Source organism: Amblyraja radiata, chromosome 7 (assembly GCF_010909765.2).
Source record: "Amblyraja radiata isolate CabotCenter1 chromosome 7, sAmbRad1.1.pri, whole genome shotgun sequence".
Taxonomy (NCBI): Eukaryota; Metazoa; Chordata; class Chondrichthyes; order Rajiformes; family Rajidae; genus Amblyraja; species Amblyraja radiata.
Window position 1 is genome coordinate 3406491 of NC_045962.1, and position 18291 is coordinate 3424781.

The following is an 18291-nucleotide window of genomic DNA, read 5'->3' on the forward strand; positions in this document are numbered from 1 at the left end:
GCAAGATAAAACAGTCCAGAATTGGTGATTTTATTCAGAAGTAAAAAGGCATCTTGGAAAATACATTTAATAAAAATCCTTCAAGTTTTACCAGTCTGCAAGTTAACTGTCTTGGAATTCAAATCAAGTCAAGTCAAGAGAGTTTATTGTCATGTGTCCCAGATAGGACAATGAAATTCTTGCTTGCTGCAGCACAACAGGATAGAGTAAGCATAAATACAGAACAGTTCAGTGTGTCTATATAGCAGAGACCATTTATATACACATACATAAACAGATAAAGTGCAATTGGCTGTTATAGTTCAGAGTTTGTTTGTTGTCGAGTTTAATAGCCTGATGGCTGTGGGGAAGTAGCTATTCCTGAACCTGGATGTAACAGATTTCAGGCTCCTGTACCTTCTACCTGATGGCAGCAGAGAGATGAGTGTGTGGCCAGGATGGTGAGGGTCCTTGATGATGTTGCCAGCCTTTTTGAGACAGCGACTGCGATAGATCCCTTCGATGGTGGGGAGGTCATAGCCGATGATGGACTGGGCAGTGGTCACAACTTTCTGCATTCTTTTCCGCTCCTGGACGCTCAAGTTGCCGATCCGAGTCAGCATGCTGGCTGGTTGCATCGTGTATAATGCAAACCTTTTTTACAACATGGCCAAGGATGATATGATGTTTGACTCAAGATGAACAAAAATCAGAATCTGGGCTTTTGTTGAATGTGGACAATGCCATTGTCAATTTAGCCGAGCTTCTCAATGGGCTAAAGAAGGGTCTCGACCCGAAAGCCGATGTGTGGAGTCGGGAGATGCTGTGTGGTGCCATGGCCGGTGGCCGCTGAGTGGAGTCCCTCCCCCCCACACACCTTCCCTCCTGCCTACACACACCCACACCACCCCTTCCCACCCCCCCCCCAATCCCGCTCCCCCTCCTCCCCACACACCTCCCTCCCGCCTACACACACCCACACCACCCCTTCCCACCCCCCCTCCCCCACCCGCTCCCCCTCCTCCCAGCACACCTCCCCTCCCCCCTCCACACGACCCCTTCCCCATCCCCCTCCTCCCCACACACCTCCCCTCCACCCTACACACACCCACACCCCCTTCCCCATCCCCCTCCTCCCCACACACCCCCTCCCCCCTCACACCCATTTACCCCTCCCCCGTTCCTCCCACCCACCCAAACCACCTCCCCCCCCACACCACCACCTCCCCCCCCACACCACCACCTCCCCCCCTACACCACCACCTCCCCCCCACACTACCCCCTCCCCCCCACACCACCCCTCCCCCCCCCCTTCGAGCCAGCACCGCCATTCACTGTGATCATGGCTGATCATTCACAATCAGTACCCGTTCCTGCCTTCTCCCCAGATCCCCTGACTCTGCTATCTTTAAGAGCCCTATCTAGCTCTCTCTTGAAAGTATCCCAAAAAACGGCCTCCGCCGCCCACAGAGAATTTCAGACTCACAACTCACTGTGTGAAAAAGTGTTTCCTCGTCTCCGTTCTAAATGGCTTACCCATTAATCTTAAACTGTGGCCCCTGGTTCTGGACTCCCCCAACATCGGTAACATGTTTCCTGCCTCTGGCGTGTCCAAACCCTCAATGATCTTATATGTTTCAGATGATGAGGATATTTATAGGCAACGATGCATGCTGTATGTACAGGCGAATATTCTCTTGCGTAAATTTGGTGCGTGTGCAGATGTGGTGAAGATGTTGCTATTTAGAGCATACTGCACACCACTCTACATTGCGCACCTGTGGTCGAACTATTGAAAGACAAGTATGCAGAGACTAAAGGTGTCATATAATGATGCCATGAGAACACTGCTACGGAAACCTAGATGGTGTAGTGCTGGTAACATGTTTGTGGCTGCAGGTGTCTGTACATTAGATGGTTTTGGTCTCTTATTTCGGGGTGATGTGACTTCTCTTGTCGTATCCCCCGTCTCCGTCTCCGCCTGCGCCGAGGCCTAATAGTGGAGCAGGCGGCCTCGAAGCGGGCAGCGGCGACCCGCCCTCGGAGCGGGCAGCGGCAGTGGCAACCCGACCCCAGAGCGGGCAGCGGCAGTGGCGACCCGCGCTCGGAGCTGGGACAGTGGCGACCCGACCCCGGAGCGGGCAGCGGCAGTGGTGACCCGAACTTGGAGCGGGCAGCGGCAGTGGCAACCCGACCCCGGTGCGGGGAGCGGCAGTGGCGACCCGAACTCGGAGCGGGCAGCGGCAGTGGCGACCCGACCCCGGAGCGAGCAGTGGCGACCCGACCCCGGAGCGGGCAGCGGTAGTGGCGACCCGAACTCGGAGCGGGCAGTGGCGACCCGACCCCGGAGCGAGCAGTGGCGACCCGACCCCGCAGCGGGCAACGGCAGTGGCAGCAGCGATCCGACCTCGGAGGACCGGCCGCGGGCCCGGTGGACGATATCGTCGGGAGCTCGCAGGTTGGTGACCTGTTCTCCGGCGCTCCCGCGACAACAGCTGTGTCCTCTGAACTGGAGGGCCGCAGCTTCGGCGGCTTCGACCACCCCGGGCCGCGGAGCTGAACCGGCCCGTTCGCGGAGCTTGGATTCAGCCGCGGGACTGACATTACTTACCTTCGCCCGGCGGGGTCACAACATCCGAAGCCTGGATCGCCTCGGCGCAGAGGGAGAATAAGAAGGGAAGAGACATAGACTGAAGACTTTTGCCTTCCATCACAGTGAGGAGTATTCACCTCACTGTGGTGGATGTTAATTTGTGTTTTTTGTGTGTGTTTTTGCCATTTTTTACTATATGTAGGACTGCAAGGCAACAAAATTTCGTTCAGACCGCAAGGTCTGAATGACAATAAAGGCTACTTTACTACTTTACTTTACTTTACTATCCTAAGAAATCATATGTATAAATTCATTTGCAGGATAAATTACTCTAAAAATGTAATTATTGTGGCCTTGTCAAACATAAGGGCTAGCACTACACGCTACAAATCCCAGTTGTGGAGACACTGGTATCGTTGTCTCCTTGTAGGACATTGATCATTCTTTTAATCTGGATTTTTAATTCATGTATTGTGTTTTTTAAAATATATAATTTATGATGCTTTTATGTGATATAATAAGATTTTATATGTACTTTGATATTTTTAATATGCAATGCATTTTTAATGTAATGTTGCCCCTTGTCTGGACCTCGAGTCCGTATTATTATTATTATTATTATTATTATAATAAGACCTCTCTCATCCTTCTAAACAAGCCCAGCCGCTCCATGCTCCCAGCATATGACAGTCCCGCCATCCCGGGAATTAACCTTGTACACCTACCTCAATAGCAAGAATGTCCTTCCTCAAATGAGGGGACCAAAACTGCATACAATATTCCAGGTGTGGTCTCACGAGGGCCCTGTACAACTGCAGAAGGACCTTTGCTCCTATACTCAACTCCTCTTGTTATAAAGGCCAACATTCCATTAGCTTTCTTCACTGCCTGCTGTACCTGCATGCTTACTTTCATTGACTGATGAACAAGGACCCCCCAGATCCCGTTGTACTTCCCCTTTTCCCAATTTGACACCATTTAGATAATAATCTGCCTTCTTGTTTTTGCTATCAAAGTGGATAACCTCACATTTGTCCCCACAGTCTGTGTGGCTTCCATTTGTGAACCTACAGATTAAATTCTAGTTTGTTTTGGGAACAAATGATATCTTAAAGCAAGGATTTCCTAACTTGGCGAATTTTTTAATGACACTTAAAAAGGTTTTTCTTCAGGTCTCCTCTCAACCACTTATCGTAAATCTATGCGCTCTTATTTTAGACATGCCATGGCGAGAGCTTCCTAATTTCTACCGTATCAATGTCCTTTCATGCCCTTCCCCATCATGATTATCTATACCTCGAATGACTCCCCCCTCAGTCACTATTATGAAAACAAAGCCAGCGTCCAGTCTTACCCTAACATTCCCTTTCTGTTTTATCATAATGCCATAAGTGATGAATTAGGAGTAGAATTAGTCCATTCGGTCCATCAAGTCTACTCCACCACTTAATCATGGCTGATCTATCTCTCCCTCCTAACCCCATTCTCCTGCCTTCTCCACATAAATGACACCCCTACTAATCAAGAATCTATCTATCTCTGCCTTCAAAATATCCATTGACTTGGCATCTACAGCCTTCTGTGGCAATGAATTAAACAAAAATCACCACCCACTGACTAGAGAAATTCCTCCTCCTCATCTACTTCCTAAAGGAACATCCTTTAATTCTGAAGCTATGACTTCTTCCCCACCACTGATGTCAGGCTAACTGGTCAAAAATTCCCTGTTTTCTCTCTCCTGCCTTTCCTAAAAAGTGGGATAACATTAGCTACCCTCCAATCCACAGGAACTGATCCTGAATCTATAGAACATTGGAAAATGATCACTGTGTAGGAAGGAACTGCAGATGCTGGTTTACACCGAAAATAGACACAACATGCTGGAGTAACTCAGCGGGACAGGCAGCTAACAGCCCAGTGATATGAATATTGATTTCTCTAACTTCAGGTAGCCCCGGCATTCCCTCTCTCTCTACCCCTCCCCCACCCAAGACGCACCAGCTTCTCATTTTCACCCTATAAACAGCTTACAATGGCCTGTTTCCTTTATCATAGTTACTTTTTTGCATATCTGTCATTCATTGTTCTTTATCTCTCCACATCACCATCTGTATCTCTCATTTCCCTTATCCCTAACCAGTCTGAAGAAGGGTCTCGACCCGAAACGTCACCCATTCCTTCTCTCCAGAGATGCTGCCTGTCCCGCTGAGTTACTCCAGGTTTTTGTGTCTGTTCTGAATTTGTTGATATTCAACAATGTGTTGAAGAGTAACTAGCTTCATGAAGTTAGGTATCTTTGACAGAAAATCTACCAGCATGAATCTTAATATGGTCCTCTGTCCAACAGGACTATATCATTTATTTCAGTCTGGTAACCACGGTTCATCGCTTTCATTCATCCCATTTTATCTACACTGCCACAGCCCTTTGTATCCAGTTTTTACTACAGGTCTATATCATTTTCTGTCAAATCTCTATATAACTAAAAGTCTTTGTCTTGTTTGAGTCTCTGTGTGCGTCAATCTGGTTGATTCCTATCTTCTTCCAAACGCTAGGCCATAGTCCTCCCATTTTCACACACCCTACCCACATTTTTCCCGGGGTGTCATTTTCCCCGTCACATTTCTACTGATATTTCCGGTTATTAATCGTTTAAATTTTAAAAGCAGCCCGATTTCTTCAAACTCACCCGTTTTGGAAAAAAAAAATCAGAGTGACATCACAATGCACTGGCAAGGCAGGACGGGCCACTCTGGGAGGGAGGGGCACTCCAGCGCTACAACCCCTCCCCCCCTCCCAGTGGCTCGACGCGAAATGTCCCCCATTGACAAGTTACAGTAGAATTAGGCCATTCGGCCCATCAAGTCTACTCTGCCATTCAATCACGGCTGATCTCTGACTCCTAATCCCATTTTCCTGCCTTCTCCCCATAACCATTGTCACCCATTCTAATCAAGAATCTATCTATTTCTGCCTTAAAAATATCCACTGACTTGACCTCCACAGCAATGAATTCCACAGATTAACTACCCTCTGACTAAAAAAGTTCCTCCTCACCTCCTTTCTAAAAGAGCGCCCTTTAATTCTGAGGCTATGACCTCTGGTCCTAGACTCTCCCACCAGTGGAAACATCCTCTCCACATCCATTCTATCTCTGCCTTTCATTATTCTGTTACATTCAATGAGGTCCCCCCTCAACCTAAACTCCAGCGAGTAGAGGCCCAGTGCAGTCGAACGCTCATCATATGTTAACCCACTCATTCAAAGGATCATTCTTGTAAACCTCCTCTGGACCCTCTCCAGAGCCAGCACATTTTTCCATCATTCCTTCTCTCCAGAGTTGTTGCCTGTCCCGCTGAGTTACTTCAGCATTTTGTGTCGATCTTCGGTGTAAACCAGCAGTTCCTTCCGACACATTCTATGCTTTGAAGACTGACACATTATTAACCTAGTATCTTGAACCTGATTTGACAAAACAAAATGTAAACAAGTGCAAGGCCAAGAAAACCTTTATTGTACAGAGAGAGATCAAACATTTATTTGGTGTACATGACAAGAGGTTTCCTTCAATGTACATCTGGGTTTGAAAATAAACATCGTAAATTTGCTGGATTAATAAATTTTACGGTCATCAACAGACTTTGCAGCACATAATTTCAAAAAGTAAAAGCAGAAACAGCCCAAATAAAATACAACTGAGACCTGGTGTAAAAATAACCTTTGTTTCCAAACAAAAAATATAAAATCCTGGGGACTTTGTACATAAAATGTCAAGAACTGAATCAACGTGGATAATTATGCTCGCAATTATACAATTGCAACTTGCCATTGCACGATAGAATGAGCAGGAACAGTCAAACCATTGTTCAAACTTCCAAAAGATTAAACTGTGAAAGATATTCAATGCAAAGCTTGAAGCTGGCATGTATAACCTGCAGCAGAATGAACTGTGTTACACAGTAAACCCCCTGATTAAAGCAGTAACATCATCAAAATATCGGAACTCTAGTCTTTCAGAGTGCAGTGCCATTAACAAACTGATTTTGCCTTGAGTATAAAGACAAAAAAAAATTACAAATATTCATATTTATTTTTGAAAATATTTTGAAAAATACCTGCAGATTTCTTCCCTTTTTCCTACCTCCACATCTAATCCACTCTAAAAGGAGGTGATCGAATCTTACATTGCGAGAAGTGTTTAGAGGGTGATATATGTACAAATGGTGTGGAACATCCACATTCCCCAGAGTCCAATCAAGCTATGAAGCATTTGATACTGTTTTTCCTCTCGTACATAGACTGGATGATAGACTGACAGGCAGGGCATAATGGATTAGGATGGAGAGGGGGAAGAACAATATCAAATGCAGTTTTAAGCTCAAGCAAAAGTCTTTCTTTTCATTTGATACAGTGGGATTTAAACATTTGGAAATTGCTACATATACATGTGTAGTTTAGAAAAGGATCAGGACAAAATTCAATGTGTGCAAGGTGCCAAAGACTTCAGGTTTCAAAGATTTAAAACATTTAAGCATTTAAAAATAAACCCAATAAACTGCAAGCTGTACTCTACTTAAAAGTCTCAGGTAGACAGGACTATTGTCTTGAGCTATTTTAATACAGCACCAGTTTGTATCCAGTCCAGGGAACAGCTCCACATGCTACAGTGCATAGTTTCCTTAGAGTCTGTCCCATGATACAACTGTGGGATTGTGCAAGTCGAAGCCCTTTAACATCAACAAAGGCAGCTGTCCAACACAAAGCAGATTGTCATTACAAACGCTAGCCACGCGGTCTATCCAAGCCCCGTGAATGCCACACTGAACAATCACAAATGCCACACCTGAATGCATTTCTGATAGCAACACACAGCCGGGTCGCTGGGCTCCCCCCCCCCTCCCCTCCCCCTCCCCCCCTAACCCCAGGCTTGTTAGTGCATCATCAGTGAAGCACGTGGCAGCTTCTTCAGTAGTGCGATGCTGCCGGACAACTTTTTTTAGGCGGTTCCACGTTCTGAAGAGCTGGATTTTTAATACAGCCAAGTGCAACAGTACCACACAGGGATGCGCTTTATATCAGCTGGACAGTGATGTATTCAGTCACAAGATGTGATTCAGTCAATACGCAAAGCCGTCGGGGTACGGCAGATTGTTGCACTGATCCGTGTCCAGCAGGAAGGCTGCGTTATCATCAAAATGCGTGAGAGGGACGGTGTCCTCCTTAACGTGGCAGTCGATTTCCGTCTTCAGAAAGGGACGCTGATTGTCTGGGAAGGCCATCGAGAAAAGTGCCTCGGGATCACACACAAACTTGTACACGTATCGTTCCCCTGCAACCTGTAGGGCGGAAAAAACACACTCATTAGCTTCATCAGTTCCTTCCGACAGATTACATGAAAAATACCTGCAGGACTAGGCCGCTCGGCACTTCAAGCCAGCACAATATGATCATGGCTGATCATCCAGAATCAGTACCCCGTTCCTGCTTTCCCCCCACATCCCTTGATTCCGTTAGCTCTAATTGGTCTCCACTGCCTTCTGTGGCAGAGAATCCCACAGATTCACAACTCTCTGGGTGAAAAAGTTTTTCCTCATCTCAGTCCTAAATGGCCTACCCCTTATTCTTAAATTTACGTTTAAAATGCGTTCTATGGTACATTTTATCCATTGTATTGGGTAAGTTATAGTATTGTCCATTATACATTGTTCACCCCTATCATGTTTACTTCAGCGTCACCTGTACTGGGGTACAGTGAAAAGCTTTTGTTGCGTGCATAGAGATGGATTTAAAAGCTATAATTACAAATGAAATTATAATTATAAGTTAAAATTATTAACCAGAAGACAATGTACAATCACAATCCCAATACAATGGATAAAATGCACCACAGAAAGCATTTTACCAGGATGCATCCCAGCTTGGTTTGCAAGACCGCAAGAAATTGCAGCAAATTGTGGACGCAGCCCAGACCATCACACAAAGCAACCTCGCTTCTATTGACTCCATTCACACCTCACGCTGCCTCGGCAAGGCCAGCAGCATAATCAAGGACGAGTCGCACCAGTGAACTGCGTGGGTTTTTTCCGAGATCTTTGGTTTCCTCCCACACTCCAATGACGTACAGGTTTGTAGGTTAATTGGCTTGGTATTAGCTCTTAGGGCTAACGGAATCAAAGGATATGGGGGGAAAGCAGGATTGGCGAGATATTGTTGGATGATCAGCATTGATCATATTAAATGGGCTGAATGGCCTACTCCTGCACCTATTTTCTATGGTCGCCTATTTCCTTCGCTCGGTCTGAAGAAGGGTTTCGGCCCGAAACGTTGCCTATTTCCTTCGCTCCATAGATGCTGCTGCACCCGCTGAGTTTCTCCAGCTTTTTTGTGTACCTCCTATTTTCTATGTTTCTATGTATAAATGTAAATTGTCCCTAGTGTTTGAAGGGCAGTGTTAATTGCGGGGATCGCTGGTCAGTGCGGACTTGGTGGGCCGAAGGGCCTGTTTCCACGCTGTATCTCTAAACTAAACTATCGGAAAAATGTAAATAGATTTAAATGAACTTGGATAGATAAAAAGGAATTACTCATACTTTCATCTAAAGCTGTTTCTTCCCATTAAAATGAACGTGATGTGTGTATTTGGCAGTGTCCAGATTCCCCAGTGTAAGCCCATGGAATATATGGGCCTGTTCCCACCCCTCGCCTCTGGATTCTGTGGGGAGTCTACCAGTGGAAGAGCTATCCCAACAGAGGTGATCAACTGAGCAGCCACAATAGGAATAGCCAGCAGTTCCATACATAGCTGACGACTTGCAAGCAGAAAATATGTGCCACCAATCTGGAAGACTGTACTCAACCCAAGATTCACATTTTGAACAGAAACAGAATTCCATTCCTAGTTAAATTGTGGTAGGTTTCAAAGGACATAGGTTCAAGGTGAAGGGGAAAAGATTCAATAGGAATCTGAGGGGTAACTTTTGCACACAAAGGGTGGTGAGTGTATGGAACGAGCTGCCAGAGGAGGTAGTTGAGGCTGGGACTATTCAACGTTTAAGAAACAGTTAGTCAGGTGCATGGATAGGACAGGTTTGAGGGATATGGACAAACGCGGGCAGGTGGGACTAGTGTAGCTGGGACATGTTGGCCGGTGTGGGCAAGTTGGGCCGAAGGGCCTGTTTCCACACTGTATCATTCTAAGACTAATGAGTGGTAGAAATTAGTCTCTGCTAACATGTGGATAAGGTGCTAAGTAACAGCAGCTGGACTTGAAATTCTCTCCAAATGCGAACACAAACATCCAAAATTCTGCTCCACCAAAAAATAATCTGCTACTTATTGAGGACGTGATGGAGAACAAATGTCCACCCTTGTGTTCAGCGTGTTGAGTGGGTAGCAAGTGTACGGATTTCACACAGATACTGCTGCCACTTTTAGTCAAGTCAAGTCAAGTCACTTTTATTTCTATAGCACGTTTAAAAACCAACTCTCGTTGACCAAAGTGCTTTACATTGGTGGAGGTACTAACGTTATACAACATTGGTTCATAGATTAAATACATACATAAATACATAGATATAACCCTCCCTCAGAGGACGTCAAGAAAGGCTTGAGAGTAAAGATGAGTTTTAAGTCTCGACTTAAAAGAGTCGATGGAGGGGGCAGTTCTGATGGGAAGAGGGGTGCTGTTCCACAGTCGAGGAGCTGCAACCGCAAAGGCGCGGTTGCCCGAGCTTGTGCCTAGACCGCGGGATGTTCAGTAACCCCAAGTCGGCCAATTTGAGGGACCTGGAGGTGGAGTGGTGGGTAAGCAGACTTTTGATGTAGGTGGGGGCAAGCCCGTTAAGGCATTAAGCCCGTTTGTAGACATAAAGGAGGATCTTGAAATGTTTACGGAACCGCACAGGGAGCCAGTGGAGAGAGGCCAGGATCGTGGGGGATGTGGTCCCTTTTTCGGGTGCCCGTCAGGAGTCTCGCTGCGGCGTTTTGGACCAGTTGAAGTCGGGACAGGGAAGATTGGCTGATGCCAGTGTAAAGGGAGTTGCAGTAATCGAAGCGGGAGGAGATAAATGCGTGGAAGATCTTTTCAAGGCCATCAAACTGAAGGAATTGTTTTATTTTAGCTATCGTCCGAAGCTGGAAGAAGCTGGCTTTTAGCAGGGTCTACTCTGGGACAATAGGTGTGGACACTCTAGAAAAGCTGCTGGTCTTTATAGACGCTGACCTTACCTTCTGCATGATCCCCTTCTCATAGTAGTAGCGCAGCGAGCGGCTCAACTTGTCGTAGTTCATGGCGGGACGGTTCTTCTGAATACCCCAGCGACGGGCAACCTGCAGCGGCACAGAGGGGAGAAGAGCTCAGTCTGAGGAACGATATCCACCCGAAACGCCACCCATTCCTTCACTAGAACAATGACAGGCCAGGATAGAGTGGATGAGGAGAAGATGTTTCCACTAGTGGAAGAGTCTAGGACTAGAGGTCACAGCCTCAGAATTAAAGGACGTTCCTTTAGGAAGGAGATGAGGAGGAATATCTTTAGTCAGAGGGTGGTGAACCTGTGGAATTCTTTGCCACAGAAGGCTGCGGAGGCCAAGTCAGTGGATATTTTTAAGGCAGAGATATATAGATTCTTGATTAGTGCGGGTCTCAGATGTTATGGGGAGAAGGCAGGAGAATGGGGTTAGGAGGGAGAGATAGATAGATCAGCCATGATTAAATGGTGGAGTAGACTGGATGGGCCGAATGGCCTAACTCTGCTCCAGTTATGATCCAAAGATGCTGCCTGTCCCGCTGAGTTACTCCAGCATTTTGTGTCTATCTTCAGTGTAAACCAGCACCTGCAGTTCCTTTCTGCACCTACAGCCACGTTAATGTGTTAGTGGCTGAGAACACAGTGCAGATGAACTAAAAGGATGCACAGATAAAATGACCGCAGATTCTGTTGATATGCTATTGATCTTTGTTCCATTAGAGCACATTTTAGTAACACGAGTCAGAATTCAGTAATCAATAGAAGTCCCATAGGTTATTACTGTAACAGTAGCAGGGCATCCATCAGCTGCTGACTAATGGGGTTCTTGATGTGAATGAAGCGTGATCTTAAATGAGAGTTTGCAGCGAATTTATTCCTTAACTGCACGCTGATCCTTAAACTGAATATCACAGTGAGGTGGACGTTTGTGTTAACTTTTATGTAGTTGTGTGTCTTGTTGCTTTTTTTTAGTGTGGCTGTATGGTAAGTCGAGTTTCACTTAATGTACCTTAATTGGTACATGTGACAATAAACTGATCTGTGAAACCCTTTGAAATGGAAGGCCTATGCTTGCAAGGACACCTTTTTTAAAGTATTTTAACCCAATCGATTGAAAATATAACTATGAATGCAAAACATGATTAAAAAAAAGGTGTTAATGTGACACGAATATCAGGGTAATAAATATTCTTAAAATCCAAGTAGCCTTTAGTAGTCCTAAAATTAGCTCACTGGACATTGAGTGCTGCAACTTAATGCAGGCTTCAAATCCCTTTGGAGATTTCCAAGTGATCGAATGAGCAGAGTACTACATCCACCAAGCATTTATCATGAAAGGCTGCAACAACCAAGGTTAGTTCTAATACTGCTTCCTTCATGTTAGCTTGTGGCCTTTCTAATTAGCAGCAAACATGATCTCATCACCTTCACCACTGACATACAAATCAGATAAGGAAGCTTTCAGTTGAAAAGTGGTTTGATCAGCCACTGACTAAGAAAGAGTCTTTCATTTCATTCTGTTTCAAAAGCACAAGGTGTCTTCTCCAGTTATGCAGAGCTGCTGAGGTCTTTATGTAGTGTTAAAAACACATCATTCAGACATCCACAACATTCACGCATACGACACAGATAGTCACTTGACACATGTTCCATTGTTCTACCGAAGATAGACACAAATAGCTGGAGTAACTCAGGGGGACAGTCGAGACCCTTCTTGAAGAGACGCTGGCTGTCCCCGCTGAGTTCCTCCAGCTTTTTGCGTCTATCTTCGGTTTAAACCAGCGTCTGCAGTTCCTTCCTGCACAAAAACACTTGTACTCGCGTTGAAAGAGAAATGTATCACCTAAGGGTTGAATTACAAAGTATTTGTGGATTTGCTGAATGACATAATTTACTTTGAAGGCAGGTAAAACTATGTGGCAAGCTCCTTACTAAAGGATTGGGAAAGACTACTCTGTCCCAAGCACTGAAACAGGGGTGCTTTAAATCTGCCCAGCAACCTCCACCCCTACATTCCGGCCATGTGCAGTTTTTACTTTTCCTTTCAGATGCTTTGTTCAGTTTTGGTGCTGTGGGACTGAAGGCTAGTCTTACAGAAACAGTCTTCATGGTTACTGAGTCCTATATCAGGATATCAAGATGAACTCGTGCCAACAGATAGCTGTTCATTTGAACGGGATCTTCACATTTACACATCTCTTTAAAATTATTTATGGGGCTCATGAAGGAAAAGGCCAGACATTCTTGCCCAGTTCTGAATACAGCTCTCGTTCATGTAACGAGCAGGAACTGGTTGTGTACAACAAGTGATTTGCATCAGTCTACGTTTAACAGGCCTACCCAGCTGTTTACTGGCTGCACCAGCTTTTAGTCATCCCCATTTACAGCAGTTTTCACATCAGGAAAATGTCCTTTGGTTTCTGCAAGACCTTTCCCGAGCCCAGCGGGAACGTTTATCCCTTTTATTCCAATAGTTCAGCAAACATTGAACAACATGTGTGCGCGTGCGTTACAGTTGTGAGGAAATACTTCCTGAAGGGAACAAAATAATTTTGTTTCTGAAACCACCTGTGGATTGATGATTCCACAGCCGTTCTGGACTGGGCTACAGCACAAACAAATTCAGCAAATTAAGATGGCAGATGCCTTCGCACACGCCACCCACGCTAATTTAAATATACAAGCAGCAGCTCCAGGCACACAAGTCAGTGGAGAGATGTGACTGTTTCTTGATCCAGCTTCATTCATAATTTTGTAGCGTTTCAGGCTTTGAACAAAGCTATTTGTCTCTAATGACAGGGTGCGGCCACAGATCTCCATTCATAAATCACAACCGCGCCCCAGCAGTAGAGATGAATGGGTTTATTAAAACCCCGGAGCAACAGACATACTGACACGTAAAAACAAGAAAACAGGCCCATCTCCGGGGAAACAGGGCGCCTAGTGCATATTTCCCTGCCTGCCTGATTTCCAGGAACATGCTCACGAATGCCACCGAATCTGACTCCCACTTATAAGCATCATTTCTGGGTAAACACACAATCCACGCGGGTAATTCTACTTTATCTTCCCGAGTCACGAAGGACAGTTAGGTCTGATTCAAGGACATATGAAAGGGAAGAAGAAATGTTAAAAATAACCCCTGTGCCTTGAATAGTTACTTTGTCTTGTACACGCAGAAGTTTAATATGCAACGGTTACAAAAATAACGAACAAAGGATATGCTCCATACAGATTATTTTATTCAAATAATTCTGCTGAAGAAACATGACTTTCAGATGAACTATTCCAACGGATAAATCAAACTTGGGTGGTGCAGCGGTAGAGTTGCTGCCTTACAGCGCCAGGGTGCTGTCTGTACGGAGTTTGTACGTTCTCCCCGTGACCTGCGTGGGTTTTCGCTGGGAACTCCGGTTCCCCCCCACACTCCAAAGATGTACAGGTTTGTAGGTTGATTGGCTCGGTATAATTGTAAATTGTCCCTCGTGAGTGTAGGATAGTGTTAATGTGCAGGGATCGCTGGTCGGTGCGGACTCGGTGGGGCGAAGGGCCTGTTTCTGTGCTGTATCTCTAAACTGAAATTTCTTTCTTTCCGCATACATATATCTTCTTAGTTCATATTTCCGTTTGGCACAGGAGGCCACTCTGCCCAAGTCTATGCTGGTTCTCTCAGCGATACTATCAATCACATCCATTTCCCTCCAAGCTGATGACATATGCTCCTAACATTCCTGGCTTCACTGACCAGACACCTACAATGGGTGTGTGTGTGTGTGTGTGTGTGTGTGTGTGTGTGTGTGTGTGTGTGTGTGTGTGTGCGTGCGTGCGTGTGTGTGTGTGTATGTGAGAGTTACAGCAGCTAATTAGCCTTGCATCCAACAGGGATGTGGAAGGAAACAGGAGCACATGGGGAAAACCCATTCAGTCACAGGGAGAATATGTAAACTCCACACAGAAATCACCCTGGACACTGAAGCTGTGAAATAGCTGCACCACCCATCGCAATACTGCTGCAGCATTCCTCAAGTCCAAAAACAAACCGTAACAAATTAAAAGACAGAGTACCGGAGTAACTCAGCGCAGACACAAAATGCTGGAGTAACTCAGCGGGTTAGCGAACAGCTCTGGAGGAGATGGATAGGTGACATTTTTTCCCTCAGACATATACTTGTGCAGAATTATTCATTTTCTAACTCGTGTTTCTTTAAATCATTCACTGTCATGGCAAGCACAAACAAAGGCCACTTTCACAGACCACAGCCTCCTCTCTTAACATTGCAAAATATCTTGTGGCATGATCGGCTTGCAAAGTCAAACTTTGAGCCGGCTTCACGAGAAGGCTGAGAAGGAAACTTGCATTTACCTAGCGCCCTTTTTCTGTAGTAATACACCGCTAAAGTGCTTCACACAACCACAAAGAGGTAGAAAAGAAAGGTCATCACAGAAAATAGGTGCAGGTGGGCCATTCAGCCCTTCGGGCCAGCACCGCCATTAGATATGATCATGGCAAATCATCTAAAATCAGTACCCCGTTCCTGCCTTTTCCCCCTATCCCTTGATTCCAACTCTCTCTTGAATCCAGTGAATTGGCCTCCACTGCTTTCTGTGGCAGTGAATTGCACTGATTCACAACTCTCTGGGTGAAAATGTTTTTCCTCATTCTCAGTCCTAAATGGCACCCCCTTATTCTTAAACTGTGACCCCTGGTCTGGACTCCTCCAACATCGGGAAAATTTGTTCCTGCATCTAGCCTGTCCAATCCTTTAAGAATTTTATATATTTCTATAAGATCCCTCTCATCATACATTCCAGTGAATACAAGCACAGTGGATCCATTCTTTCATCATATGACAGTCCCGCCATCCCGGGAATTAACCTGGTGAATCTGTGCTGCACTCCCTCAATAGCAAGAAGGTCCTTCCTCAAATTAGGAGACTATAGGGAAAAGGCAGGAACGGGGTACTGATTGGGGATGATCAGCCATGATCACATTGAAAGGTGGTGCTGGCTCGAAGGGCCGAATGGCCTACTCCTGCACCTATTGTCTAATTGGTAAAAGTAGTCCATTTTAAAAGAATCTCTATAAAGATAGTTGGAGAGGCCACAGCTGAGGGACTAAATCCCAGTGGTTAAGGCCACAAGCGACTGAGGGAATTGCTGCCAGCCACAGAGAGGTGAAAATCCAGGCCATGCAAGATGCCAGAACAGCAGAAGCAACATGCAGTGTTCACTAACACACACACACACAGAGATACAATGTGGAGCACATACCTCCTCGGGTTCAATCAGCTTGAACTCCATGCCTCTGCCCGTCCACGCAATGAAGTGGGAGTTTGCGGGATCATCCAGCAGAGTAACCAGGAACTGCCACAGCTGCAAAGAACCACGACGCTGGTACGGCAGATTGTCTCTGTACACCGGCGATTCTTGCTTGACTTTATCTGTAAAACAATTCAAAGCAAATTTTAAGAAGCCGCTTGTCATTTTCTTGAACAGTGCAGGAAGGGACTGCAAATGCTGGTTTATACCCAAGATAGGCACAGAATGCTGGAGTAACTCAGTGGGACAGGCAGCATCTCTGGAAGAAGTGTCTCGACCCTGAAACATCACCCATTCCTTCACTCCAGAGATGCTGCCTGTCCCACTGAGTTACTCCAGCATTTTGTACCTATCTTCTTGAATAGATTCCTGTCTAAACAAAACGGCTAGTCAAACCACCGTCAAAAACAAAATCTTGCCGTGTGTATATCTGCTCCACAGCGAGGTTAGAACTTTGTATATTTTATGTTGGCCAAGAATGTGTGGCGATTTTACATTTCCACATGTTCAGCTCGTTCATGACCAAACAAAAAAGTCACATTGAGGTGAACAAATCACATTAGAGAGGTCCTTCATTGAACATGTTTGGCTCAAGCTCAATTGCTGGCACACTCAGTAAGCAATTATGAATGACTCAATTTTATCCCTTTCAACAAAAATACAGACCAGGCGGGCACTGAACTTGTTGCATAGATCAGTGAGAATACAAGGATCCCGATTCATCTATTCTACATTTTTAGTTTAACATGAAACTATCGGTGCTGGCTCGAAGGGCCGAATGGCCTCCTCCTGCACCTATTTTCTATCAAAGTGTTTACATAAATGACAATAAACTGATGAACGAAACTAAAAATGCAGTTTAGATATTTCAGAGCTGCCAAGTTGTGTCAGAGCATTTCAGTATTCTAGTACCTGAAAATCAGTATTTTGCTGAGGAAATCAGTATTTTTACGCTGTGCCATTTTGCTGAAAAAAGTGTTGTTTTTTATGTGCGGTTATACCCGTGTAAGAGTACAAGAATGCATAACTTTGCTACCAATTGAGATGTCTTCTACACACCTTACTTGACAGCGCATTCATTGCTATTTCTTTGTATACTTCTGTTTGAACGGCTGCTTCCTGCTTTTAGCACCAGATGAAGATGTAGAAGCCATTTTGGAAGCCTCCCTCTCCCTGCCTCGCTCTCTCCCTCCTTCCTCTCTTTCCCTTCATCTCCCTCCCACCTTCTCTCTCTCGCTCCTTCCTTTTTCTCCCTCTCTCTTATCCCCTCCCACACCCTCTCTCCCTCCCCAAACAGTCTGTGACCCATATTGCTATGTGTAAAGCTCATAGCGCTATGTGTAAAGGCAATAATGCTAGAGCTGGGAGCGTTATTTTTAGAACCCATAGTGTTTAAAATTCCCACGCGTTAAACTGTCAGCGCTGTTTAAACCTGTAGCGGGACAGGCCGATCAAAGCGTACAAAAATAATCATCCAGATCTTGAAATTTAAAATACTACTAGATTTAATCTGCTATAATTTTTCAAGTTACAGTATAACTTTTTATGTCCTTGCATTTTTTTAGCAGCAAGATGAAACAGTAAGTCGGGCCGATTTTTTAAGAATCCGTATTTTACAAAGCAACTCCGTACATCCGTATTCTGGTCGCATTTCCGTACAAAATACCGAAAATCCGTACTACTTGGCAGCTCTGATATTTATTAGCAGAGGGCCCCGAAACAGATTAGATTGCATCTTGAAAGATACCACTCATATTTCCCTTCCAGTACAGACGTGGGTCTAACTGGAGATGATGGTCTCTGTGGGCAGCAGCGTGCCACTGAGTAATATCACCATGCATCAATATGGCTGAAATGACTGGTGGATGGAGTGGTTGTGTGCTGCTGCCCGAACCCTCCTCCATCTGATTCTTGCCAATCGGATGAGGATGCTCCATCTGGTGCTAAGCAACAGGGCCCTGAAGAGGCAGCCACGGTGGTGCAGCGGTACAGTCGCTGCCTTGCAGCGGTTGAGACCCGGGTTCGATCCTGACTGTGGGTGCTGTCTGCAGGGAGTTTACACGTTCTCCCCGTGATCTGCATGGATTTTCTCAGAGATCGCCGGTTTCCTTCCACTCGCCAAACACGTACAGGTTTTGGGTTAATTGGCTT

The 18291-nt window shown here is 45.5% G+C and overlaps 1 protein-coding gene across 1 annotated transcript in view; it reads right to left on the bottom strand.

The window, feature by feature from the left end:
• Positions 1 to 6063: 6063 nt before the first annotated feature.
• The window catches only part of etv5 (ETS variant transcription factor 5), a 41628-nt gene continuing 29400 nt past the window's right edge, over positions 6064 to 18291 (bottom strand). Inside the window, exons 11-13 of the mRNA XM_033023567.1 lie at positions 16093 to 16262; positions 10799 to 10900; positions 6064 to 7908 (exon numbers count right to left, since the gene is read on the bottom strand). Of these exons, the coding sequence (XP_032879458.1) occupies positions 7690 to 7908; positions 10799 to 10900; positions 16093 to 16262 (491 nt within the window). The 3' untranslated portion in view covers positions 6064 to 7689. The remainder of the gene's footprint in view (positions 7909 to 10798; positions 10901 to 16092; positions 16263 to 18291) is intronic.